This window comes from Haemaphysalis longicornis, unplaced genomic scaffold (assembly GCF_048455015.1).
Source record: "Haemaphysalis longicornis isolate Haplotype H1 unplaced genomic scaffold, Haemaphysalis longicornis Haplotype H1 scaffold_7, whole genome shotgun sequence".
NCBI lineage: Eukaryota > Metazoa > Arthropoda > Arachnida > Ixodida > Ixodidae > Haemaphysalis > Haemaphysalis longicornis.
In genome coordinates, this window is record NW_027526422.1 from 41,468,886 (window position 1) to 41,496,778 (window position 27,893).

The 27,893-nt window shown below is 49.1% G+C and overlaps 4 protein-coding genes across 5 annotated transcripts in view; all 4 read right to left on the bottom strand.

Annotated features, from left to right (window-relative positions):
- Positions 1–714: 714 nt before the first annotated feature.
- LOC144145311 (protein D1-like) lies at positions 715–1,834 on the bottom strand. Its single transcript, XM_077676877.1, has one exon. The coding sequence runs from the start codon at positions 1,683–1,685 to the stop codon at positions 1,041–1,043; it is 645 nt and encodes a 214-aa protein (XP_077533003.1). The 5' UTR covers positions 1,686–1,834; the 3' UTR covers positions 715–1,040.
- Positions 1,835–7,788: 5,954 nt separating this feature from the next.
- Positions 7,789–8,970, bottom strand: LOC144147410 (protein D3-like). Its single transcript, XM_077679537.1, has one exon. The coding sequence runs from the start codon at positions 8,819–8,821 to the stop codon at positions 8,123–8,125; it is 699 nt and encodes a 232-aa protein (XP_077535663.1). The 5' UTR covers positions 8,822–8,970; the 3' UTR covers positions 7,789–8,122.
- Positions 8,971–18,087: 9,117 nt separating this feature from the next.
- Positions 18,088–19,167, bottom strand: LOC144147411 (protein D1-like). The gene has a single exon (XM_077679539.1). It carries the CDS (start codon positions 18,780–18,782, stop codon positions 18,135–18,137), a length of 648 nt encoding a protein of 215 aa, XP_077535665.1. The 5' UTR covers positions 18,783–19,167; the 3' UTR covers positions 18,088–18,134.
- Positions 19,168–25,121: 5,954 nt separating this feature from the next.
- LOC144145312 (uncharacterized) overlaps positions 25,122–27,893 on the bottom strand; it is a 71,622-nt gene continuing 68,850 nt past the window's right edge. Inside the window, exon 9 of one of the 2 annotated variants that reach the window (XM_077676878.1) lies at positions 25,122–27,726. In XM_077676878.1, coding sequence (XP_077533004.1) covers positions 27,574–27,726 — 153 coding nt within the window. In that variant the 3' untranslated portion in view covers positions 25,122–27,573. The remainder of the gene's footprint in view (positions 27,727–27,893) is intronic. The other variant, XM_077676879.1, reaches the window with a different exon arrangement.

The following is a 27,893-nucleotide window of genomic DNA, read 5'->3' on the forward strand; positions in this document are numbered from 1 at the left end:
AATTGAGTCGAAGGAAGTATAAATCGGTCACAAATCAGTGATTACGCACTGACGCGCTAACAAGAGAAAGAGCTCGTGCCGCTTATTGTAAAATTACCTCTCATAATGGAAAATGATAAAGCTGCATAGGAACATTTTTTGGAACTAAAGGAATACAGTAATCCCTAGTTCCTTCCCTCGTTGCTTTTTTTTCTTCCTCTAAATAAGTTTCCCCTCTTCTCTAGCCATTCTTTTTTTTTTCTTCCTGCATCGTAGATTTTTTTTTTCAGAACAAGTCGGCAAAAAATAATACAGATTACCAGAGAGGGTACATTTACCTTCAGACAACCTCAAACTAACACCTACCCCCCCCCCCCCCCCCCTTTTTCCGAAACGCTCCTCCATGCCATTTACCCAACAACACATACATTGACTTTTCAACACTGCCCATACCCAAAACTCTGTACCTTAAGGTCTAGCTGGGAGTGCCGAAAATCACCATCTCTACCCCCCTCCCTACCAAATCCCACCCCGGAGCAGTGAGAGGACCAGCTGACCAGCTCACGCCCTCAAGACCAGCAACGATTGGTGGACAGCTAGGCCCGCCGGGCAGCCAAGGATTAAGGCATCCTGGACTATAGGAGGCCTCCCTACAAAGGAACTCATACATTTCAATAAATGTTATTCCTCCTCCTCAATAGAGGAAAGAAACGAGCTTCCCGACACAGATACGTCTCTGTAACAAAACATTTTATTCAGTCATTTTGGGGTCGTTCTTTTCTTTTTCTGAAACCGTCCAAACAGCCCTTGTGCCAGTGTCAATTTGTTCAAAGAATACCGCGCCGCTAGTGCGCTGTTAAGTCAGCGGGCAAGACAACGAAAATGAAGCTATAGCGATTCGAAATTCCTAAATCAGAGCGTGTTTTCGTGCAGCGTAAGCACTTCAAGCATTATCGCGATGCTGGAACATCTGATCCTAGCCGCAGTATTCTGCTTCGCGAGAGAGCGCACAGGCCGACGACTCCGCTTCATCGACCAGCCTCGAGCACGCGAACAGCGGCTTACGCGTTCTGAGCGAAGAAGAAGGTTCCCGCGAACGGCCTGCCCAGTTTGGCTTTCTCGACGAACTCCGCCAGCTGGAAGTGGTATCTCTCCGCGGGCGCCAGCTCCGCGGTCTCGAGACGCCTGGCGCCTTGACAGTAGGCCAGGAACACGTATCTGTGGTGGCCCGATCCCTTGGGCGGCCGCGGTCCTCTGTAGCTGACGGCCTCTTCGCCTTCGTGCAGCGTCTCGGTGCTGTTGACGTTGAGCACGAGCCAGTGCATCACGCTGCGCAGCGTAGCATTGCTGCGGGTCGGCGCGTCCGGGTCGACCATGAGCAGCGCGAACGGAGGAGTGCAGTTGACGGCGCCATTGAGCCCCACCGTCGGGGCCGCACTTGCCTGCGCGGGCGTCAGCGTCTCGTTCAGCCTCACCTCCGCGTCAGCGTACTTCACTTCGAGCTCGGCGGTCGGGTAGTCGGACAGCGAGAGGTCGGTCACGAGCCCCGATGTCACCCAAATGTTGTCATCCGCTTTCGCTGGGACGCTCGCCGACTCCGTCGTCGCCGGCGCTGCCGTTCCGTTTACCGCGCTTGAACTGTCTTGACAGTTGGCGCCCCACAGCGCCACCAGAAGCAAGGTGGAGAGCTGGAGGTACGTTTTCATGGTCCGGCTTCTTTACGGACAACGGTGACACGGATCACTGAGCGAGCGAGCTAGCAGCTTGCGTTGTGACGAAGCAATGGCGACGCGTCTGTATAGATCTGCTTTATCCGCCCCTTGTGCCGTTGCCAGGACGATCGCCGCCGGAAAAGCCGGTCTGCGAAGCCCGCGTTTGTTGTCGTTCGCTGTTTTGTTTCCTTTTGCTTCTGGCCTCGGGACTGGCGAAGGTCTTCGCTCTGTTGTGCCAAATGACGCAAGGTGGCCGCGTGGGCCAGATTTTAGTGTGGAAAGGTGGCTGCGCTTGTTCCACCGTCGGTACCACCTGCTCCATTCTCGCAATGAGGCAGCAGCATTTTTCTCCTTTTCGGTCGTCAGGCTTTGCTGCTTCGGGCCATAAAAAATTGTCTGCAATAAGCGGAACCCATGCATGCCCCTCGGATAATGGCTGCCGTTGTTTGCTATAGGCAGCAAACAACCCACGCGCGACGCTCAGAAATAGTGCACCTTATTGTGTATACCTTCCGCTGCAACTTAGTCTTGTACAAAAGCACCTCGACGCTCAGCATTATATGCGAACTTTTTTTTTTTCAAGATTCTCTTGCACATTTTTGATTACAGCGCTCTAAGGGTAACGTCATGCGCGATAGGGGACTGGCTTACCCTTGCAACGCTGCTTCAACACATCATTAGTTGATTTGATTGTTTGCGTGGTTTAACGCGCCAACGATATATATATACACAGGGGATGAGGAGCGCCGTAGTGGAGGTCTCCGGATTAATTTTGACCACCTGGGGATCCTTAACGTGCGCCGAAATCTCGAACACACCGGCGTTTTCGCTTTTCGCCTGCATCAGAAAAGCGGCCGCCGTGGCCGGGAATCGAACCCGCGCTTTTGGGTTCAGCAGCACAACGCCCATTAGCGCGCACTGAGCCGCCGCGGCGGGTGCATCATTAGTCGTACGTTTGAAGCGACGGAAAGACATCAGTGGAACTTCCGTCTATGTCACTCAGTTGCCACGTGCGACATGCGCTGTTTACGCTCATTTCGTGACCCCCCACAATGTGCGCTGCAATAGCCCGAAGCAAGCGTCGCGCGAAAAAAGTGAGTCACTAGAAAAAAATTCCCAGCATTTCCCCGAGGGGAAGAATGTGAAAGTGCGAATGCACGAGTTGAATTTGCGCGGTTCGGTAATGTTCGCGAAAGAGAGATCACACACACACACACAACTACAAAGAAAGAAAGATGCATTTATTCACAGACACCTATTTGTGTTGTCGTTGTACTTGATTGCTAGAGCGGATCTCAGCTTTGAAATTTCGTGTCAGTACTCCTTTAAGCAGGTGCATTAGCCCTTCTCACGCCCGATTCTTGGCCAATCCCCCACGTGGGTATGTGCCATGTCAGCAGCCAGGCAGCGCGCGCCCATCTCCCCCCGTTGCCAAGGAAGACGAGGAGATTCCTGGCCAATCCCCCACGTGGGTATGTGCTATGTCAGCGGCCAGGCTGCGCGCGCCCATCTCCACGTGCGCGGACATCGCCGGTGGACGCACGTTCAGGGTCGCTTAAGAAGTGCATTGCACTTAAAAATGCGGCGTCGTTTTCCTACTTGAAGGGACACCAGCGGCAAGTGTGGTTTAGTTTTATGCAGAAAGCGGGCAGTTAATGGTTTCCTGAGCGCTTCTCTTGGCATAAAGTATGCGCTTTATGGGACATGACAACCAGAGTATGCATAGGTTTCACTACCATTTTTTTTTTTCTGGCTTAACCAAGGCGTGGTGAACCGGAAGAGGGTTAGCGTCTCATTAAGGCAGCAATCAGTGACCGAGCTGGATTGACCACCTGTTTCGCGAGCGGTTGTTTGTATCACTCATAACACACTTTTGAGCGGGCTGCGCAAATCCCGTTTCACAATTTGTGACGTTCCGAAGTATATATAGCAGCACAGGAAATGTTTTGGCTGCGATCCGAAGGTGGTGGACTTTCAGCGTTTCATTATTGGTACCTCGAATGGCTTTTTCATCGTTGCCCTATTAGATCATTAGTATAGGTAAAAAAAAAAAAAAGCGAGATTGAAGAGAAACACTTAGTCTGTGGTTGAAATCGATGCCTTTGACATGAGTGGCGGTGTCAAGCCGATTGAGCCTTGCCGGGGTTACACTGAACGTGTCCTGTAAAAAGCTTGATTACATGAAAATAGGGCAAACAATTATCAGACGAAAATTGGCCGCGCGTCTGCTGCTTCGCTGCATATGTCGTAAAATATTCTTTCACTTTTGCCAGGCGGCTCAATTGGGTGACGGACGGACGGACAGACCAAACATTTTGCCTTGTGGGGGGGGGGGGGGGGGGGGCGGGGGAAAGATAAGATTTTCTTCCTCCGTGGTCCACACGATATGAAACTGTTTTCTTTTTTTTTTTTTTTTTTCCACACGTGGTAGCTCATGCTCCGCCGCTTGCTTGGCTGTACACAACGGATCTCGTTTGGTCTTTCTTATTTGCCTGCTGAAATCAGTTCTGAGCAGCTCTTACGCATCTCCGTATTTTGTCAAAGCGAAAGCTTCCTCAGTGGGACCGGTAACGTCCTGTCAAAAACTAATGCATTTCCCTATAGACCGGTTGGTCGAAGGAAAAGCTCTGATAATACCTCTTTGCACACGGCGCGTGCGTGAAACCGGGCTTCGATTGGGTCAAAATGGTTACTTGAAAATCGCAAAAAAACAAAAAAAAAACGAACTGTCCTAGATAAGACAACCAACGCATCGATCACGAAGGAGTACAGTAGTGTACTTTTATCTCATATACGTGCACGTATCGGCATACATTAGATCGTTCGTAGATGCGTTTACTTAATGCGCGAGAAATCGTCGCATGGGTTCGTTCTTCGTTTGCGATTTGGGTCTTTGAAGGTTTGACGGTAGAGTGGACGCACTTTCTGGTTTCTCTCAACTCTCTTTACGGAGGGGCGGTAAATATTATTTGCGGGGGCCGCTCCACGTTGGCTCCACCGACCAGTCCTGGAACTGATCAATCGTATTTCAGTTGCACCGGGAAGCAGCCCAGGGGCGGTATTCTCGTGTTTGTCCGTTTTGAAAACGTCCGTTTTGCGTCCGTTTATTGTGGTGTACTTCCAGTTGTAGGTGGGCTTTGGGTTGACTTTTGCGCAACCGTTCTTGCAAACACATTTTAAACGACTAAACCTATTTTAAACTACCTTTTATGCGTTGATTGTTCTGCCAGCGAACCAACGACAAGGCGGAGAAAAATCGTCTGCTCCAAATCGTCTTCTCCGAGAAGCCGCGGCTCATAGCTTCGCCCATAGAGTTTCACTCTATGGCTTCGCCGTGATTGCATGGCGTCACATCCGGTGGTTCGCTTCTATAGAAGCGAACCCTGATTTGCTGTCTTGTTTGAAGCGGACACTTTTGAAACGGACACAAATGGACAAAACATGAGAATACCGCCCCAGGACGGCTCAAGCTGCTCGCGCTGTTCTGGCGAAGCAGCTGGCAGACGACAGAGAGAAGCTTGGAGCCAGAGCTCTTCGATGTAGGCAGTTGCGAAACTCCGCATCTAGACCCCCCCCCCCCCTGCTTTGGATCGTACGTATGGTGGCGCCACCGCGGCCACCGCACGCACTATAAAAAAAAACAGTAAATATTTACACTGACAATTTAACGTTTAACTGTATTTTAAAGGCGCATGATCTTTTAATTTTTGTACTTTCCGAAGTTATTCATTGTTTATTAAAGTGCGATTTTTTGTTGCGATAGTTTCTGCGTCTGCGCCATAGAGTTTCATACTTATATACTAGAGGGAAATCTGGCGCTGCATTCGCGTGCCGCCGTGGGCGGCGCCATTGCAGCTAGCGACGTTTCTCGCCTCCTTGGCTTGGTTAGCCACATGGCTTCTTTTTCATCTTGAAGCCAAAAGGGGTAACATTGTTTTTCTGTTCATCTTCCATGAAGCTTCTAAATAATCCCTGGCAAATCAATCTTTATGGAGCTTTTATTTTTTAATAACAGAACAAATTCGATTAATTTTCTGCAGTAATATTGTTTCATTTTTGCAGCCAAAGCATACTTTTCAGCCTGTTCGTGAGCCATGCCAAGGACAAGTGGAACGTGCATGCCCGGTACATGACGGCACGCTCACCGAAGCGCGGCTCCCCTAGACGGTGGCGCCACATTTCCCTCTAGTGTATATTAGTATGAAACTCTATGGTCTGCGCAACTGCTTCGATTGATTGATGCTTGTGCGGGCACTTCGGCACAACATAGGTCTTACCTGAAATACTAAATTTGCAGTTCTCGCTCGGCCTACATCACACTGAATGCCAAACTAATCCAGTAGCTGATCAAGTGGCTCTAAATAATCCTTTAAAGCTTCCATAAAGCCGTCGAAGTGAATTTTTAAACATTTTTGCCGCCGGAAGACCGCAGATGACGCGCAGCAGACGACAATGCGCAGGCGACAACGTATCTCGCTGAACACACAAGAGTTACTTGATGCAGGAGTTACGAAACTCCCCATAGGCCCCATGCATCAAAAAGTGGCCCTACGATTGGTCCACTGTTTCGGATCTTATTTTACAGCGGCGCCATCTGTTGGTGACAAAATAAATTATACAACTTGCTTCGCCGCTCGACGACCTGGGCGAAAAATGGTATTTGAGGGCTTGCGTAATTTTTTTTATGCCAAAGGAGCCCAATGTGTTCAACTACGCAAGTGTTTTATATACATACGAAGCAAGAGTATCAAAAAGAAATGCGACCGTGGGGTCAACCGTCGCTTGCGCACTGTTGTCTGCTGCGCGTCCTCTTCGGTCTTCTGGTGGCAAAAAAATAAATTCGAAGTCACCTCTACGGCTTTATGGAAGCTGAAAATTGTTATTTAGAGCCGCATCGGTTAATGAATTATATTTGGCATACAATGTGCTGTAGGCCAAACGATAACGGCAAATTTAGTACTTCACCCGCACGAACGCATATTGGTCGAGGCAGTTGCGCGGACGCAGAAACAATCGCAACCTAAAAACCGTAGTTAAGATAGCAATAAATAACTTATGAAAGCACAAAAGCAAAGAATTATGCACTTTAAAACAAAATTTAACGTTCATTTTCAGTTTGAATAATTAGCCTGTGTTTTGGATAGTGCGTGTGGCGGCCGCAGTGGCGCCACCGTACGCACGTTCCAAAGAAGGGGGAGGGGTCCAGGTGCGGGCCGTTTTTTGCATAGAGTTTCTCACTATGGTTTTTTGAGGCGGAGTTTCGCAACTGCCCACATCGAAGAGCTCTGGAACAGACGGTAGCATTTTTTTACTGCTCTTGGTTCTAATGCATATAAAACAATTGCGTGGTTGCACACGTTGGGCTGTTTCGGCACAACAAATTTACGTGAGCGACCAAATACCATTTTTCGTCCAGGTCGTCAAGCGGCGAACCGTGTTGTATAGTTTATTTCGTCACCAATAGATTTCGCCACTGTACGGGAAAATCCAAAACAGTGGTCCTATCGTTGGGCCATTTTTTGATGCATGGGGCCTAGGGGGAGTTTCGCAACTCCGAGCTGCTTCGTAACTACTGCTCTAAACTGGCCAATAACAGACATCTTGTCTGTACAGTTGTGTAGACGGGTTCGGGTCTCCATCGTCGGTAGCGTGGCTGACTTATGGCGATGATAAGGAGGCCGAAATGGGCTGAGGGGTGAGAAAACTTTCTACAACTACTTCCGTCATCATGAGTACACGGGTTGGTCAGGATACCGAATCTCTCTCCGCCGACCCACAACACCTTTTTGTTCACTGCAATCTCGCCACGTTTTAAGTCAGCGCAACGCGTCCATGCGGAGCATGGAGGAGCGATGCACCTCTCGGGCAACCGGATGTGGGGTTTTTAATGTTGCCGGGCTGCGATGCTCTACTGACCACCGAGCTATGAAGTGATCGTGGGGGAATGTTTCGTCATTCGCGCTGAGGAATGCATCTCACTTATGCACATGTGCTCATGAATGGTTTGCCGAAATGCTTGGACGAAAGTGTATCATATTTTTTGCAATTAGGCAGTACATTCGCCCAAGGAACACCGTGTCGCTTCCATATCCGGCATGCATGCTCTGGGTTTCGGGAGAACTTTGCGGAAGCAGGGGGGCGCGTACGCTAAGAATGTACGCTAAGTGCACAGTAAACACAATACACTACAGCAGCGTGGAAGTGACGTATTTTATTGCTCCTCAAATGAATATAAAACTAGCCATCGTACAGAACGGTGCAATTCAGTTCTGCCATTTCATCACTACGCCTAGCAGAGCTAATCACATACACACTTTCATTTCCTTTATGCAGTTTGAGCTTACATACGTGCATTTGATCAACATGGTCGGGCGATCGGAGCAACTTCTTCGTGGACATACGATATAGCAGGACTGCCTCCTCTCAGCCTGTCATTTTTTCTTCCGTACTGCTTCAGTGTATTCCGCGTAAAAGAACATGCCGGCGAAAGGGCTTCCCCGTAGAAACGTGGTGGCGAAATCGCGCAGGTCGAAGTTGGGCCTTTTTTTGGGCGCGACCTCCTTGGCTTTGAGGATCCTGCAAGGGCTTTGACAGTAGGTCAGGAACGTGTATCGGTGGGGCCCCATTCCTTGCGGCGGTCCCGGTTTCAGGTACGGCGTGGCGACCTGTCCGTTCTGCAGGGCGTCTCGGTCGTAGGAGTTAATCACCAACCAGTGCAGCCAGGTGCGGTTCTCGTGAGTTGCACGGCTTGGTGCGTCCGGGTCGACCATGATGAGCGTGTACGGTGGATCACATGGTGGCTCGACCGGGATCTTCACTGTCGGACCCTGAGCAGCCTGCGCCGGTGTCAGCGAAGTGTTGATGATCACTTTCCCGCTTGCGTACTGCACTTCGAGCTCGACTTTCGGGATGTCCGCCAGCTGGAGATCGGCGAACAGGCCGACTTGCGTCCAGATGTCCGATTGGCACTTCGCGTAGAGTGCTTGCGTCTTGAGTTCTTCCGCCTTGAGTGCTTGTTCCACGAGTGGTTGCTTGAGGGCTTTGGAGTCTTCGGCTCGGCTTCCACCGCTCCACTTTGCGAGGAGAAGGATGCAGGCGAGCTGGAAGAGCGTCATCGCCAGCCTCGCCATTGACGGTGCCGGTCGGCGTGGAAGCAGCGGGACTAGTGGGCGCGTTCTTTCGCACCTGCCGTTTCCGCTCCTCACGTGGTTGCCGCGAAGAGCTCCACCGGAAAAAAGGATATCTCCGCTGCAGGTGGCCTATTGTCTTTCGGCGTATTTCTCCCTGGCAGGTTTCTCGGCTTGCGGGGCTTCTGGTTGCCGAGTATAGGGCGATATAGACCCGCTGGGCCATCTGAACTTGGCGATAGAGGCACGACTGGAACTGGCTGGACAAGCCCAGAAGGTATCTCGCGGGAATGACGTCATATGTGAGGCTCCCGGCTTGTCCCCGTCCCTCGGGAAAGTCAAGAAGCGAAGTCGCTGTGATGTTTACAATTACTGTGCACTTTAAGTGCGCGAAATCTGCCCGCCGCGGCTTTTGTGATGGGGTACGTACTTTAACGCCTCCAAATCATGTAGAATATCTTAGTGCCACTATTAATATCTCCTTACAAAGCAGACTATAGTTTCAAAGGTTGAGTGTGGGCACTTTCACGAGGCGAGAAAGAAGAACTTTCGGGAACTCTACATCCGCATCTTACCACTCCATCCGTGTTGTTTTTGGGTGGTCCACCTTTATTACAAGTACATGTCTTTTGGCTTACCCGGGAGACATTGGGTTTGTAAACAGCATTTCACACTGCATATGATCACAGGGCACCTCAGTCGGTAGAAAAGCTCTGAGTGTCCCTTTGTTCTTTACACTTTAACACCCCCATCACCGCTTGTCTAATTTCCACGTTTGTGTTTTAAATGCGGGGCTCTGTACACCCCCACACGAACCAGTTTTAAATCCACCGCACCTTTAACAATTTTACTAAAAACACCATTCAAAGTTGGCGCTCTTTGGCCTTCATTGCCCTGGCGCCACAAAACGAACACACACAATTTTTAAGCGCTGTTTTCTCTGTACAGGTGTAGTTGGGGCAAAGGCGTTAACGGATCTCCCGGTGTTTGTTTGACATTGTTGTTAAAGAGGCCTATAAGACAAACCGCAAGTTTGATTCGTCAAAAACAATGTTCTGTCTCGGTAACCATGCTAGCAATTTTATCGCAAACTTCAGACAAAAAATTGGCCGCGTATCTGCTCATTTCGTTGCCAATGTCAACGAAAGACTACCGTCTTTCGTATACATTTGCAAAGTAGATGCCTCCTTTATCTTTCCCGCTCACCTCTCATGCTGTTCCTTTTCCGTCGCGCTCATCCCAAGGTAAACACTCTACAGGTTTGGTCAAGTCAGTTTAAATTTACCGCGTTGCTCTGCTCCAGGCCGGGTGCCTCGATGACAGCGCTGCCGAACGGCGGAGGCCCGCGTGAATCGAGGCTCTCTACTTAAACGTTTACAGAACCATGTTGCCCTACTCCACGTGCGTTCCAAGCGGAACGTGGAACCTATTCAGGGAAATATTTTGTAACTGTTGCCGTTTGCTTCTTAAAATTCCGCCAAAAACTATAGTGGCGCGGGCGACAGGATGCGGCAAAGTAAATGCAGTGGATACAGTATTTCATTTGCTTTCGCAAAAATCAAGCATCCATGAATTTTTTGTAAAGGAATACTGAAAATGTCACTTATGTGTTGATTTTCTGCCTGATATTTGCGTAATGCTTTGTTTTTGTTCAACAATGTTGACAAGTATGAACATTGCACGGGACTTAACCGCTTAGATTTGGCTGTGGGTATACATATAAAACTATTGCGCAGCTCCTGCTTCACTTTAGCCGAGTGACTGAATCGGGTCACAGACAGACCGACATACAGACAGGCCAACAGACATACAGATAGACCAAAATTTCTGCGTTTAAGTAGCCCAAGAAAGACTATCATCTTAAATAATTTAAATAATAAAGAGAACAGATGACATAATAGTGACAGCCCAGTCACTTTTCGGCGACGTTTGTGCGATTAGGGCCGCCAATTAAAATCAGCGGCAAAAAACGTGACTGGGCGATTTTGGTGGGGCCTCCAGTTCTGTATGATCCTAACACCTGAATGCTAAAGTGTAGTTAACACACAGATAAATGATTTTAGTGCTGGCCTGGTGTAACTCTCCCCCACATTCCTTCACTGTAGCGCAATATATGACATTTGTATTGCGCAGCACTTGGGCGCCCGATACTGTGGTTTGGCGTCCTCGCCAGCCTCGTAACTGAGCGAACGATGGAAAGACCAGACTGAAAGAAAACGAAGGAGGGGAGTGTGGCGACATTGTGAGGGGGAGGGCAGTTTGCTGGCGAAACGCGAGACGCTCCTCCGAAAGTGTGAGGGGGAGGGCAGTATGCGGAGCCCGCACCAGACAGGCGTTCGAAAACCGCCCTCGGCGTCTAATGGTGCCCGATAAAGTAAACGCAAGACCAGGAATCCATGAAAACAAGCGTCTTGTTATTTCACGTTCACAAAAAGCTTGAAGCCCAGCACGCGCAGTGTGCTGCGCGTTCATCGATCCTTCGGGCCCTTCGCCGTCGTTCTCTTCGCGTGGCTCATCCGAACCACGTGACATTTGCGCGGAAGATTCAAACACGATTTACAATAACATGCTCGGCGGCAGCGAAGCGCTGCGAGATAGCGGCAGAATAGAGGGCGCCGCCGTGCGTTCGCTGATCACGTGATGACTTCCTGAGACACAGCAGCTATGCGCCTTGATCGAGAACACTGCAGTTCGCGCTGCGCACAAATTTCGCAATAGGTAGTATCGTAATCGTCAGCCATTTTTAAGTGCAATGCACTTCTTAAGCGACCCTGAACCTGCGTCCACCGGCGATGTCCGCGCACGTGGAGATGGGCGCGCGCAGCCTGGCCGCTGACATGGCACATACCCACGTGGGGGATTGGCCAGGAATCTCCTCGTCTTCCTTGGCAACGGGGGGAGATGGGCGCGCGCTGCGTGGCCGCTGACATGGCACATACCCACGTGGGGGATTGGCCAAGAATCGGGCGTGAGAAGGGCTAATGCACCTGCTTAAAGGAGTACTGACACGAAATTTCAAAGCTGAGATCCGCTCTAGCAATCAAGTACAACGACAACACAAATAGGTGTCTGTGAATAAATGCATGTTTCTTTCTTTGTAGTTGTGTGTGTGTGTGTGTGATCTCTTTCGCGAACATTACCGAACCGCGCAAATTCAACTCGTGCATTCGCACTTTCACATTCTTCCCCTCGGGGAAATGCGGGGAATTTTTGGTACGAGTGCCTCCAGGTCTTCTTCCAGGAATAGGAAGTGTTTCTGCAAGATGTTTTTTAGTGAAGAAGCCCGTTTCGGGGCTTGAGTTATGCTGAGTGAGCTACCAAAGGCTAGTTCTTGTGGCGGAAAGATGCCGCCAAACAAGACAAACTAGCGTCAGGCTTCCGAAACAGTGATGGAGTCGACAAGCGAACCAGTGGGTGCAGCCGATCCTCTTCGTCGTCACTCCCTACTGCCGCCACCCGTCTTTCTTTCTTTACTTTTTTTTAATTGAACAAAGTTATATTTTGACTTGAACAAAGTCTCTTTCATCATCAAGTCCATCGACTTGAACGTGACTTCTTTATCGTCCCATGCAAAGCTCATGCGCAACTGTGTCTGAGACATTTAAAAACACTAGTAACATTATGGTATGAGAGGAGTATATGTGTTGACAGAGGATATAATTTCTCGGGCTCTTTCCAACTAGCAACTTCCAGAAATTGAAGCAACCGCGAAGACTTCATGGACGTACTTGATTCCACCAAGGTCCTTTGCAGGCGATAAATCAATTACCGACTCATTTTCGCGCTCGGTCTCTTCTCTCCCAAAGAGCCACCTGCCGTCGGGTACATGGTCGGGTGCAAGTTCTGAACGGAAACATAAGCGCAACCTTCGAGATTATTGAATTTTCCCGCCGAGTTTGACTTCAAAAATTTACGCTCACGAACATTAGGTTCGTAGGGTTCTTTTTAGAGCATTGTTTTAAGTGCGAATGCACTTTATAAGCGACCCTGAATTCCGGCGACCGCCGTCCGTCCACATAGCAACAGCTGCGGGTGCGCGCGCTCCTCGTCTTCCTTGGCAACGGGGGGAGATGGGCGCGCGCTGCCTGGCCGCTGACATGGCACATACCCACGTGGGGGATTGGCCAGGAATCGGGCGTGAGAAGGGCTAATGCACCCGCTTAAAGGAGTACTGACACGAAATTTCAAAGCTGAGATCCGCTCTAGCAATCAAGTACAACGACAACACAAATAGGTGTCTGTGAATAAATGCATCTTTCTTTCTTTGTAGTTGTGTGTGTGTGTGTGATCTCTCTTTCGCGAACATTACCGAGCCGCGCAAATTCAACTCGTGCATTCGCACTTTCACATTCTTCCCCTCGGGGAAATGCGGGGAAATTTTTTTGTGCTTCCACAGACAATCGCAGTAATGAAATGCTTGTGCCATGCGGAGGAACAGCCTGTTGCAGTGCTAAGGCGCAGGGGTAACTATTCTTAACTTGTAACCGACTAGCATTGCTATGGGGTAGACTCCTTGGCGAAGAAGCAGCTGTACTCTGTGTGGTGGGTGTGGCCGAACGTGGACGAAGACGAAGACGACAATCAGCGTGGGCCCGCCATGTGCGTTCTGCAATTAGCCGGAAACAATCCACCTTTTTTTTTTCTATCCTGTCAACGGTTCTCCTCGATACGACCAAGGTCCTTAGAAGGCACATGCAACCGGCTAAACCGTCCCACTGTCTGCTCCACTAACTGTTTCGCTAGGGGCGAAGGTACTGGGATTCGGCCACGGGGATCTCACTTGTTCGTTCTGGAGTCGGGTCGACTTCCGTGATAGTTGCCATTTGGCCCTGCCGCATTCCCTTTTCAAACCTACGCGCGATTTGCCCACTGCATCGTCTGCACCGTATTGTTTTCCCGCTATACTTGCTTCCTAGTTTTCTTGCATTTTTTTACATCTGTTTTTACTCTCCTCAATTTTATTTCTTTAGGCACCTACTTCGAATGCATTCGGATATCTAAAACCTTACGGTTCTTCCCCCCCCCCAAAAAAAAAAAACAAGAAAAAAAAATGTAGTTTCCCTAAGTAAAGCACCCATTTCCTAGCTAACCCTCCTGAGTAAATAAGAGCCATCTGACTGGCACCACCACCACCACGGACATATCCCGGCCAGCTGCTGTGTCTCCGCTGCCGTTCCGTAAATAGTGTAAACACAGCCGTTCTAACCTCGTCTGCCTCGTAATATCTTGGCGGAGGTGCAGAGACGATCCCGTGAGCCGACGAAGCTTCGCAACGCACTATCGATGGTGTTGCCGCACCCCTGCGATCTTGGAACCTTTTGTGGTACCGATTATGTCAGCGTGGACGATTCGCTGGCTACGTGCGAGCGTGTGAGCAGCCATAATCATTGCGAACCCACGCTCATGCTATCCAAAGTCCTTTTATACCTGATGGGAACGGCGTGCTTCTGTTTTGAGACCCCAAAAGAACAGCTCACCAACCCGGTGACTTGCAAGGAAAAGCTAAAGAGATTGTTTAGAAAGCCCGTTGGAGGGCATCTGGCGGACAAGTAAGAACTCCTGACCCGTCCCAGACAGGGTGCTTTCCTTTTGAAGGGCTTGCTCTCCTTTTGCACGAAGGTCGACCGCTTGACGTCTGAGTCCCAGAAGATCGGCTGAATCTTGAAACAAGCCTTTCATTTGCTGATCTTCAAGGGCTGCTCCACAGTTGACGGCGTCATTGCGGAGTACCGGCTCTTCGAGGAAGGTAAATGCGCGTCGCATCGTCCACAATTCCATGAGGCTTCCTAACACAGCTGCGACGTCGCCCTGCGGAGACTAACCAACTTATTTGTGAGAGACCTTTTCGACCAAAGCTGTGGGGCGAGCAGTTAGACGGCAGCTTGAAGCCGTGGCTCCGATTACTTTCTGCCACCCAGAAGAGACTATACGGTATTGCTAATAAAATATGTGGTGCGCCAGGTGATTCAACAGTGTGGCCTCGGTTCTCAGTGTTCATTTATCCACCCCGACACCCACGATCTCTCGCAAACAATCGGTCGCCGTACCCAACATGTGCCCCCCTCGATATTGTAACCCGGAGGAGTAGAGCACACCCGACGACCGCCCAATCTCCTTCACCTGCTGCCGCATCTGCCATGTCTCCCGCTACTGTCCAAATCGCTGGCGCTTCCAACCCAGCTCTGGTTTTTATAAATAACTGCCCTTTTTCCCTCGTAGACCTCTGGACAACACGGATTCCCACCAAGCCGCCGAAGCGACCACTTACTGCCCAAGCCGACCACCGTTCCCTCGCCATCGCCAGTCTCCTTCGCCCCTCGCCCTTTTTCCTATCTACAGTCGACGCTCCTTTGGGGAAAACTGGACAGTGCAACTGTTATATGTGACGCTGCATTGATGATGCGGCCCAAAGATCCTCTGTTGACTGCTTTTCCCTGTCCCAACCTCGTCGATATAACTGTCACCGGCGTACCTGTTCAGGAGTTGATCGATGCTCTCACCGCGTTTTAAAAAAAGGCCATGAAGACAAAATACAAATTGGATTAATTAAACACACTGCCTGGTACAGATAGCAAATGATACCAATTTTATCGCAAGCTTCAAAAAAATAATGGAGATATTAAAGGAAGCAAATGCAGCAGTGACGACTCCCTAGCCACTTTCGGGCAATTTCTCTATGACGTCACAGAATCTTGCTTGTACGATTGGCTGCCGTCGAGCAAAGCCACCGTCACAAAACATGACTGGGCGATTGTAGTGGGACATCTAGTTTCGCTTGATAGTGTTACTACGATGCTAGCGTGCGGTTAACACGCTGATAACTCTGTTTTAGTGCTGTCCCGTATTACGTCACTTCTGCCCGTAACACGTCGCTGTACCGCGAAATTTGAAATATCCCTTGAGTTTTTTTATTTAAACAAACATGTTTTGTAGCTCTGTTGAAACTGAGTTAGTTACCAAAGGTTAGGTCGCTCAAACTTGTTTTAAGGACGGTCGCAGGTGTGCGCCACAAGCAAGAGCCAGACCCACGCGTCAGCGCCAGTTTATTCCAAGAACTGTTCTTGAAATCTCCTCGCGCTTCCCTTTCACGCGCCTTGCCCGCGATGTAGCTGCGGATGCCACGCGACGTTGGAGGTTGACCATACAACAAAACAGAACTTTGTTAAGCTGTAGTTTGTCTTTAGAACCCTTTTAAATCCCATGCATCCAGCGCAGCGAGTGCGATGCACTCCTTTGGGGGCCGGAAGTGTCGTTTTCAATGTTGCCGGGCTGCGATGCTCAACTGGTCACCACCTACGCAGTGAGCGTAGGTGCCAGTTTCATTATTCTGGCTAAGGAATGCATCTACCGAGCACTCACGCGTGTTGTACCCACTGTTGGAGATGAGGGGTCCTTGGGTTGTCTGACTCGTTCAAACACGCAGGTCCCGGCTCGTCTTGGTGTCGGGCTAGAGACTCGAGATGACTGCTTAGGAGGAAGCTGTACAGTAGGTTTATTTTACATGGTGACAGTCGAGACAGGAGTCCAAGAATAACACAAATGCAGTCGTTTGAATAGAGTTCGTCTTCCACAGATCTCTGGCCAGGGAATCTAGCTCCACCAAAGTTGTCCAATCAGGTGGGCAGCTGACAATACTTGATGTACCGCCCACAACATGAGGCAGGGCTGATGCACACGGGCCACTCTGTCGATGGAAAGGGGGAGTGTCCACGTCAACGAACGTGTCTTGTGCTGTAGTTGTGGCACCACCTCGCAACTCTTGATTTTGGAGGCCCCGTGAGAACGGCATTTCAACCCGTCTTTCGCATGTGAAGATGAGTGACCTTGTCCTGTCGCCGACGGTTGGAGATTGACGATATTGGCCACCTGAAAACGGAGTTTGCTTTCGGAAGACCCTTCTAATAGTCCGGTTATTATTTTTTATTGCGGTAGTATGCCCCTTGGCATAAAGACGTATAGGTACAAGTTGGCGCCCGTTTCCCGAAGGAAGTCCAAAAATTAAAGCCGTTCCACTCAATGTGGAAGCTGTCGGAAGTGCAGAGCAGTGATTCGCCATAATGGGCTGTACCGCCGTTATCCGCTTACTGCTACCACCCTATGCAATTCAAATTTCCCGCCTTCGCAGTGCTCGCGCGCCCCCTGCCTGAATTTGCGCCAGCGGGAGTTCTCACTTGCAATGGATTGGATTGGATTGGTTTTGGACTGAATGATAAGCAGCAGTAAGCATGATAATCAGCTAATCCTAGACAACCAGGAAAGCTAAGAATAACCAGCAGAACCTTAGCTCACGCTACGTATATCCTGGCATAGCCACTTGGATTTTGAAGCCTCTGGGTTACGCCTCGGCGAAGGGGCCGTAACAGGCTACACCGTAATCCGTGGCCAATTGGCGATATGCTTGGTTCCAGCGAGCGAGCTAGGACGACAAGGCGTGCGCCTTAAGTGCTCTGCACTTAAAATACGGTGGTAATAGGGCCCCCATCGCTGGATATCGGGGGGTTAACCCCCCCCCCCCTCCTGGATATCGGGGGGGGGGGGGGGGGGGGGGGTGTCTCAGGATGAAGGCCTGTGCCGCGAAAGTGTCGGGATCTCGCTGCACTCAGGGAAGGGCACGCCCATAACAAATGTTTAGTGTCGGTGTCTTCGGCAGAAGCCGCACAGAAGGCGCATGAAGCGAAGAAGCGGCCCGCAGCGTCCGGTGAACCGAGGGTAGATACAAAGCTGCCCCTTGATACGGCCGCCGCCGTTGGCGCCAGCGGTTCTTGCCGCCGCGTGCCTCTGCGCCTCTGGGTGACTCATACACAGACAACATGCTAGAGAGCTTGCGAGGAATTTTTCCTAGGCCCGCGTTGGGCGATCCTAACGCCACGAATGGTGTGCCGATACCGAAAGACTTCGGCGAAAGCGTGTCATAGTTCCGCAATTAGGCACTACATTCGCTTACCGGACATCACGTGGCTTCCTGTGCGGGACTGGTTTTGCAATATACGCTTAGGGAGAACATTGCGGGGAAGCAGAAAGGCGACGTCACACTGAGTGGTGGCAGCATCAATGTAAATGAAGTGCACAATAAACGTAACGAACTACGGGAGGGTGGAATGAATTTGTTTTATTGTTCTCTACATGAATAAAGAAACGAGCATCGGACAAAATCGCCCAGTTCAGTTCTGCAAGTTCACCAAAACGGCTGACACATTAGCAGAGCTAATCATATGCGTGCTCCTCTTTTCTTGTTTTTCATCCGTGTTGGGCTTGCTTGCGCCCTCATCGCCCGGTCAAATTAATGTCTTTCTGCCGTTTTGTCGGCCTTACTGCTTCAGGCGTTTTCGGCGTAAAACAACATACCCGCGAACGGACTGCTGCTAAGATAATGGTTGGCGAAATTGTTTAGGTTAAAATTGTTCCTATTCTTGGGGGCTACCTCGTTGAGCGGCAGGGTCTCGCCAGAGTACTGACAGTAGGCCAGGAGCACGTATCGGTGGGGCCCCGTTCCTTTCGGCGGAGTCGGTCCCGCGTACGGCATGGCAACCTCTCCCCTCTCCAGGGCGTCGGCGTCGTTGGAGTTCAGCACCATCCAGTGCAGCCAGCTGCGGGCCTTCGGGTTGCTGCGGCTTGGCGCGTCCGGGTCGACCATGAACAGAGCGTACGGGGGTTGGCAGGCTGGCTTGCCAGAGATCGAAACTGACGGAGCGTTGGAGGCCTGTTCCGGTGCCAGAGTCGTGTTGATGACCACTTTCCCGCTGTTGTACTTCACGTTCAGATCGGCGTGCGGGGCATGCGTAAGTTGGAGGTCTGCGAATACGCCAGTCAGCGTCCAGACGTCCGTTCCGCGCTTCGCCTTGAGTGCTTGAACCCCGAGTGGCTTGTTCAGGGCTCCGGATACTTCGGCCCTGCTTTCGGCGCTCCACATCTCAAGGAGAAAGATGCAGCTGAGCTGGAAGAGCGTCGTCGCCAGCTTCGCCATTGACGGTGCCGGTTGGCGTGTGGAAGCAGCGAGCCAAGTAAGCGCGTGTCCTTTTGTGCCTGCTGTTTCCGTTCCTCGAGCTGCGAAGAGCGGCACCGGAAAGGCAGATCTCCGTTACACGTATGCGATTGTCTTTAGGCCTATTTTTCGCAGGGAGATTTTCCGGGCGACAGAGATTCTGTTTTCCGCGTATAGGGTTGGAATCGACCCCCTGGACCCTGTGGAGAGGCATGGCCGGAACCGGCTGGGCTTACATAGGTCTTTCGCGGAAATGGAGTCATTTGGAAAGTTCTAGGCTTGGCCTGACCGCTCGGGAAGGTCAAGCGATAGAGTTTCTGTAAAAATTGTAGTTACTGTGCGGGGGCCCCCACTTGTGTGGTGGAGAACAAACACTATCCAACGTCTTAAATTCCTGTGCCTCTCTTAATATCTCCCTACAAGAGCCGAACAAAATGAAAACGACGTTTTTAGGGGCTCTTTTCTTGCCACAGGTCTTCTTGGCAATGGCGTTGTCGGGTCTTCTGGAACCGGTTTGACGTCTTTGTTAAAGCAATACCATGCCCAAGCAGCTGGTGCGTTGCTCTGTCTGAGGCATTTAAAAGCGCGTTAGATACGATAGCATGAGAGGCGTATGCGTTCATAGTAGACGTAAGTACTCCGGCTCTTTCCAACGAGTCACTTCCAGGAATTGAAGCGTCCGCAAAGATTTCATGAACGCACTTGATTCCGTCAAGGTCTTTTCTGCGCGGAAAATCACTCAAGGGATCATTTTCGGCTCGATCTCTCGTCGTGCTTAATAACCGCGGAGTCTGTCAGTCGGGTAACTTGCGGTCACTTGGTGGCATTTTGTGTCTTTTAGGGGCGAAACCCTATTGGGGCTGGGGCTGTTGGCGTGTCCTGTCGCCGTGGTCGTCGTCGTAATCGTTGTCTTATGCATAGTCCCGGTACTAGAACACCGAGAAACTCGTTTACGCCTCGCCCTAGAACGTAACGCATACTAAGAAAAACACCGGGGCACTCGTTTAGGCCTCGCGCTAGAGAGCTTCGTGCTTCAAAGACAACAGACTTTCAGACTTTTACAGCAAAGCTGTATACCTCTACACCCCCCCCCCCCCCCCAAACGGTTTCATTTCCGTCGGAAAAACGCCAAGCGCCAAGAATACACTTATACACTGCATGTTTAGCCCCTCCCCAGGTTTCACGTTAGTAGAGATGGCCGGTGATTTTTTTTTTTTTTACAGCGAAGCTGCGTATGCGCAAAACCGCAGGTTTTCGCGGTTGTGCGGACGCTTTACTCAGGGGCGCGTATTCAGCGTATGGAAAAATAAGTAAAAATAAGAAAAGAGGTCTTGGGCGTCCATATTTTGGTATTGTCTTTGTAAAAAATGTCTTCACAGCAATGCACTGGTGTTTATAAATGAAGCCAAATTGAAGGGGGTCACTGTGCGGTTGTTCTTTATAAGCTGGCTTTCCACATGGTGTTTTCCCCAGTGAAGCATGGTTATCTGCGGAGGGAATACGATTACAGCCCCACTTTATACTCCTCTACACCGCCACCGCCTCTTTACCGAGTAGTGTATAGCTTGTATTCACTAGCGAGGCACGCATGCAGGCAACCATGTGAGTGCGCCGTCACTGATTACGTCGGGCTCCGCGGCATGGCGGTACTTGTCCGTGCTAAGCACATGACGTGTGTTGGACATTCCAAACTCTACCCCACCGAACACAAAGTAATGCCTCGACTCCAATCTGAGGGCGATTTATGACATCTCTGTTGATACCACCGTTAAGATTCGGGTTGAAACGGAGCAGACGACGCACGCCCGTGGATTTTTTTTTCTTGCGCGTGTGGGCGCAGTGGCACAAGCCGCGCCATGTCCGTGGCGTTTCGGCCATGTCAGTGGCCGCTTCCAGTGTTGCCCAGCGAAGAAATCGAGAGCTAAACTTTTCAGTGAATACCATCTATACTCCTCGCCACGCGCGGCGTCTCTCTCTCTCGCCTGTCATTGAGCAGTGCCGCGTGCTATTCGGCGGCCACCTGTACGGCGCGCTAGAGCCTTAGCTGCGGTTGGCGTGGCCGCGCTATGATAAAACGTCATTGTGCGCACCCAACAATAGTGTGTGTCCTTAGTCTGTCACTTAGAGATGGGGCCTCTATTCCTATATTAGGTGAAAAACAGCACAAGGAACACAGGGACAAAAAGAAGAGTGGACGACGCACAGCGCTGAACTCGCAACTGAAAGTTTATTAGAAAGAAAAACACACATTTATACACAAAAACCATACTATCGCGTGAACATATAACACGGACAAAGCGTGTGAGCGACAACAAATTGACATCTTTAAACAGTGTGGCACGCGACGAAGTTCGGCATCCAATAAGTTACACAATCGGCTGGCGGATAAGAAATTGAAAGAAGATATGTTTGTTGGGAGTATTTTAAGGTTGGGAAGTTTTTAAGGACACAAAAGTAGTAGCCAAACATAAAAACCAGCATGCCGGAGAGATAATAGAGGCTTTCTATATTAGAATGAGCGAGGGCAAGTGCGAATTAGTGTTCCTTCTGTCTCATTACTTGACAAGGAATTTCAATTTCTTATCAGGCAGCAGATTGTGCAACTTATTGGATGCCGAACTTCGTCGCGTGCCACACTGTTTAAAGATGTCAATTTGTTGTCGCTCACACGCTTTGTCCGTGTTATCTGTTCACGCGATAGAATGGGTTTTGTGTATAAATGCGTGTTTTTCTTTCTAATAAACTTTCAGTTGCGAGTTCAGCGCTGTGCGTCGTCCACTCTTCTTTTTGTCCCTGTGTTCCTTGCGCTGTTTTTCGCCATGAATCTTCACCTGCACCAACTACCCCAACTTGACATTTTACTTCACTATTCATATAATTCAATATAACGAATCCCCGATACAGCTATACACCAACATAGCAAATCCAACTAGACCGCCAGCTTCACTGCACTTCCGTTTTCTCAGGGTGGAAGGACTCCGACGCTTTTGTTAATGTATGTGCTTGAGTGCATCTGCGTTTGTTTTGCTCTCACCAATGGCAAATACGCAGACGGTGATTGCAAAGCGGGCTTTATTGGGCGAAAAGATCCACACAACTAAAACTACAAGCTGTAAGAAAATGAAACTGTATAAAAAGAGTAAACATAACAATTACTGGCTGTGAAGCCTTCAAGCATTCTGACCTGAATAACTTAAGAGCACACGCTACATACAGAAATAAGGGTTGGCAGTAAAGAAAACCTCGAAAAGCAAAGGGGAGAATGTGATAGGCCATCACAGATAAAGAATTTGGAAAGACAGAAAGTAACTGGAGAAAATCTGCCCGCCGGGTGGGATCCGAACCCCCGACCTCCAGAATACGCGTCTGGTGCGATGACCACTACGCTACCGGAGGGGCTGTTTCCCCTCCACTTTTTCGAGTATTTACGTAAAGGTATTTTGTTTTTATGCGCTTGTGGGTGGTTGCCAGCTCCACTCGGACTACTTGGGGTGAAGGGGACCTTCTTTTTAATCCCCGGGCCGCGACTCGAGTGTCTACGACATGTCGAGAGTGGTCGGCCAGCGTTGAACCCTCTTAAGCTCCCTATGGCACCAAGACTGCCAGAACAGAGGCCCTTGCTATGCATGTAGCGAATCAGAATGGGAAATGAGGGGCTCGTTGAATTAAGACTGAAATAAGGGTTGACAGTCAAGAAAACGTCGGAAAGCAAAGCGGAGTACGTGGTAAGTCATTGAAACAGATAAGGAATTTGGAAAGACAGAAAGAAAGTGGAGAAAAAATGCCCGACGGGTGGGATCCGAACCCGCGACCTCCAGAATCCACGACCCAAGACCCACGAATCCACGACCACCCAAACCCATGACCTCCGCCGGGTGGGGGATCCCACCCGACGGGCATTTCATTTTTTCTTCACTTTCTTTGTCTCTTTCCAAACTCACTCTCTCTCTCTCTCTCTCTCTCTCTCTCTCTCTCTCTATATATATATATATATATATATATATATATATATATATATATATATATATATATAGTAAGGAAATGAGGGGCTGGTTGAGGAAATACAGAAAGATAGGTCGGCAGTGTACAACGCCAAAGGAGGCATAGGGGTGTGGTGTTTTTCTTTCTTTCTTTCTTCCGTACATTTTAAAAAAATGTTAACTTCATTACCCATAGTAAAAAAAAGAGCCTAACCACACCCCTATGCCTCCTTTGGCGTTGTAGACTGCCGACCTATCTTTCTATATATATATATATATTTCAAGTTTACTGACGTTTCAGGAAGAGGACTTCCTTTCTTCAGAGTCCTCTTCCTGAAACGTCAGTAAAATTTTATTTTTTAATGTTTTTCTCGTGTGCATAATTTGGTAAGAAAGAAAGAAAGAAAGTGGAGAAAAAATGCCCGCCAGGTTGGGTCCGAACCTACGACCTCCAGATACCGGTCTGGTGCGATAACCACTACGCTACCGGCGGGGCGATTTCCCCCTCCACTTTCTGGGGTATTTATGTTTAGGTATTTTTGTTTCCTGTGCTTGGGGGTGGTAGCCAGCGCCACTCGGACTACTCCGGTTGACGGGGACCTTCTTTTTAACCCCCGGGCCGTGACTCGAGTGTCTACGACATGTCGAGAGTGGTCGACCAGCGTTGAACCCTCTTAAGCTTCCTATGGCACCAAGACTGCCAGTACAGAGGCCCTCGCTATGCATGTAGCGAATCAGAATAGGAAATGACCGGGGCTCATTGAAAATAACACAGAAATAAGAGTTGGCAGTCAAGAAAACCTCGGAAAGCAAAGGGGAGGATGTGGTAGGTCATTAAAACAGATAAAGAATTTGGAAAGAAAGAAAGAAAGTGGAGAAAAAATGCCCGCCAGGTGGGATCCGAACCCACGACCTCCAGTCCGAGTGGCGCTGGCTACCACCCCCAAGCACAGGAAACAAAAATACCTAAACATAAATACCCCAGAAAGTGGAGGGGAAATCGCCCCGCCGGTAGCGTAGTGGTTATCGCACCAGACCGGTATTCTGGAGGTCGTGGGTTCAGATCCCACCTGGCGGGCATTTTATCTCCACTTTCTTTCTTTCTTTCCAAATTCTTTATCTGTTTCAATGACCTACCACATCCTCCCCTTTGCTTTTCGAGGTTTTCTTGACTGCCAACGCTTATTTCTGTGTTATTTTCAACGAGCCCCGGTTATTTCCTATTCTGATTCGCTACATATATATATATATGTATATATATATATATATATATATATATATATATATATATATATATATATATATATATATATATATATATATATATATATATATATATATATATATATACATATATATATATATACACACACACGAACCGAGAGAGAGACAAAGAGAGACAGAGACAGAGAGCAGCCAAATCGCCAGGGAAGCCATAAAGGATTACGTAGAACTGTTTTTTTTTGGGGGGGGGGGGCCGAGAAATAAATAGGAATATTGAAATATTTGGAAAGGCGCACAGAGAATCGACGAGAATGGGTGCCCTTGGGTGAAATTAGGACCTACAACCTGCGGATAATTCGTTCGATGCTGTAGTTATTGAAATGCACGAACAGCTGTAACACCCCTCTATTTTCTGCAGTACTTGTGTGCGTCGAAGTGTATCCTGCGTTGGTGTACGGCCAACGCCTCTCTGACGGGATGAAGGTCACCTACAATCTCTTCCCCGCTCAAGTGCAAATCAACAGACTTCTCGCAAATGCAGCTTACACAACCAAGACGCATCGCAAGTGATATCCCCCCACCAACCAATGTCTTTACTGCCATACCACCACTCCATGGACTTTGCACACCTTGTTTGGTGGTGTCCAGCCTTTCCCAGACACCATGCATTTAGATCCCCCAAACACACCCGATTCACAAAAAATTGATGTGAAACTAATATCTAAAGTTGCAGCTATTTACTCAGTTAAAATCGGTCTAGCACGAGTTGTTTTGAGCGGGTCCTCCACCGAATTGGGCGGGAGCGAACTGCTAACTCTACTGCTGATCCCAAAACTTCAGGTAACAAGAACTGGCCAATCATTCATTCACCGAACTGAGCCTTTAGAAACTAGCAGCATTTGTCTATTTTCCTTTTCCCTCCATCCCCATCCCTTTCTTACATCATTACCAGTGGACCTCCTTTTCCAGTAAAGGTTGTTTACTATGTACCAACGTTTCCTTCTCTCCCTAAATAGGATTGCAAGACAACCGAAGTACTGCCTACGTTTTCCCTCCGACTCCATGGTCGACTTTTGCAACAGACTGCACACGATTCCTTTTCCTGTACATTCTCATGACGTCAGTCATCTTCCGCAATTACCTCGATCAATCAATCAATAAATAAATCAGTTGATCCCTTTATAGGGGCACTGAATACTCTTTGTCATACATGCAGAGACTATAAGTTGACGGCAACACAATAAAACATTTAATAGAAAGTTGATCTTTGACACATCACTGAAACGCAGGTCAGCATTTCAAAGCCTTCCAACATCGCCCAATGCAGCGATGAACATTGTAGCTCTAGGCATCTGGAAACACATGATTTTTCCACCACAGTTTTTTGGGAGGTACTAATATTTTAGGAGGTACTAATATCTTCATTTATTTGTGTTCGCATATACTGTCTTATGTGAATCTCTGTGTACACAAATTTATGGGCATTTTCTGCTGATGCTTAAAGGGACCCTGCAACACCCTTTTCAACTTTTTAACTTTTAAGTCCATAATGCTGCCTGAACGTAGTCAATAAACCCAACCAGTTGTTAGAATAGGGGGTGACAAAGTACCTCAGCCGAAAATTATTGCTCTATGCCCATCAGATAACTTGAAAACTTGCACAACATGCTTTTAAGTGCGAATGCACTTTATAAGCGACCCTGAATTCCGTTGACCGCCGTCCGTCCACATAGCAACAGCTGCGGGTGCGCGCGCTCCTCGTCTTCCTTGGCAACGGGGGGAGATGGCACATACCCACGTGGGGGATTGGCCAGGAATCTCCTCGTCTTCCTTGGCAACGGGGGGAGATGGGCGCGCGCTGCCTGGCCGCTGACATGGCACATACCCACGTGGGGGATTGGCCAGGAATCGGGCGTGAGAAGGGCTAATGCACCCGTTTAAAGGAGTACTGACACGAAATTTCAAAGCTGAGATCCGCTCTAGCAATCAAGTACAACGACAACACAAATAGGTGTCTGTGCAAGGCACATACCCACGTGGGGGATTGGCCAGGAATCGGGCGTGAGAAGGGCTAATGCACCCGCTTAAAGGAGTACTGACACGAAATTTCAAAGCTGAGATCCGCTCTAGCAATCAAGTACAACGACAACACAAATAGGTGTCTGTGAATAAATGCATCTTTCTTTCTTTGTAGTTGTGTGTGTGTGTGTGTGATCTCTCTTTCGCGAACATTACCGAACCGCGCAAATTCAACTCGTGCATTCGCACTTTCACATTCTTCCCCTCGGGGAAATGCGGGGAAATTTTTCTCTTTCCCACTCTTCGCGTTTGTCGAGCGCTCGAATTACGTCATTACAGTGGTGTTGCGGCTATTGGGCGGCTTTCCTCCAGCTGCAGCAATAAACGCATACAATAGCCACTTAAAACATCCACAACAGCAAAGCTGGAACGGAAGGCGGATCTTCTGCGACGAGCAAATCCCGCAGTGCCGCTCAGTGCTTGCAGACGAGAAGAAAAGAGTGAAAGCGTTTATCGGAAGAGTTGCAGAGTCCCTTTAGTTATTAGTTAATTGTATTTGTCATTTCTTGTAAGTTTATAATATTATTATGCCATCTCTTTTAGACACTCTTCAAAATAATGTATAATTCTTTCGTCTTCATCGTCGTTCAATTCTCATTATTCTTGTTATAAATGCTGGTGGTAGTCGCGTAATTTGTGCATGGTTGCACTGCGCCTGTAACATACCAATTTGCCCTAGTGGTTTGCTTAGCTTAGTGCCACGAAATGTGGTGACGTAGCGTATAAAGTTAAGGGTTTCTTCGAAGTGGAGAATCCGTACTAGGTTTCTGTGTCGGCACTTATTCGCGTTATTGTCTTTTGCACTATACTTTGTTGCACGCTTTAACTGCATTTAAGATGTTTCATGTCTCAAAACCTAAAAAAGGCGACCACAGCACCGTTTACATGAACCTGATAGTAGCGGGTTCAGTTAATTCACTTGCAAGCCGGCTGGTGGGCTGAACACAACCATCTCGCGAGTTGCATGCACGCAGGTTGAGTCAGTGCAAGTGCATCTTGCGGCGCGGCCAACAACATCCAAACTTCCAATGCAACCGTCATGTCTCTTGCCATTTCCGTAGCAGCGGACGGCGCATGTTCGAAATTCGTTAGCATCTAGATTCCTAAATTCGAGAACCTGCGCAGTCTTATGGCGGGTTCTAGCGGCTTCTTTTTGTATCGCCTGGGATGGAACAATTCCTGAGCGAGCCTTCAACACCGCCAACTGCTGCGATAAACATTGCAGAGGCACCTAAAAACACATGCTCGGTCTGGGTTGGGCCACAGAGCGTCAAAGTACTGTGTATTATTTGTTCTTCTCTACTAGACCACGTAATACGTTTCGTACGGCGTGTAATCCGTCCGTGCCTAACAACTCCTCGCTGCCAAGTCCAGGGAAGCCTGCTCAACGGTTTCTTGGCCGGCTCGAGAAGTGCAGGTGGATTAATGAAATCGGTTCAGCTGAAACCTGCCCGTCACTGTCAGGTTCATGTAAACAGCACTCAATGGTGTCACTCGTCCAGTGTGTTCAGAGGGAAACCGATTGGGCAAAGATTCGTGTCGTCCATGTCAGATCCTCTTGGAGCATCGGCTTTCTTCAGCAACATGTATTGGTACTGTCCCTCCGCGGAGAGAGTTCCTTCGGGACCCTTCAGGGCTTGTCTCTGCGAGATAAAAGGAAAATAAAAGCGGGCTGATTTGTCTTTCGAAGCAATTGGTAAGAACACAGTATGATAACAAATGGTATACAGCATCAACGCAGATTTACAGGGCCAAGCATTCAGTAATCTTTGGACGCAAAAATTAATAGGATGAGGTTACGGGTCGCAAA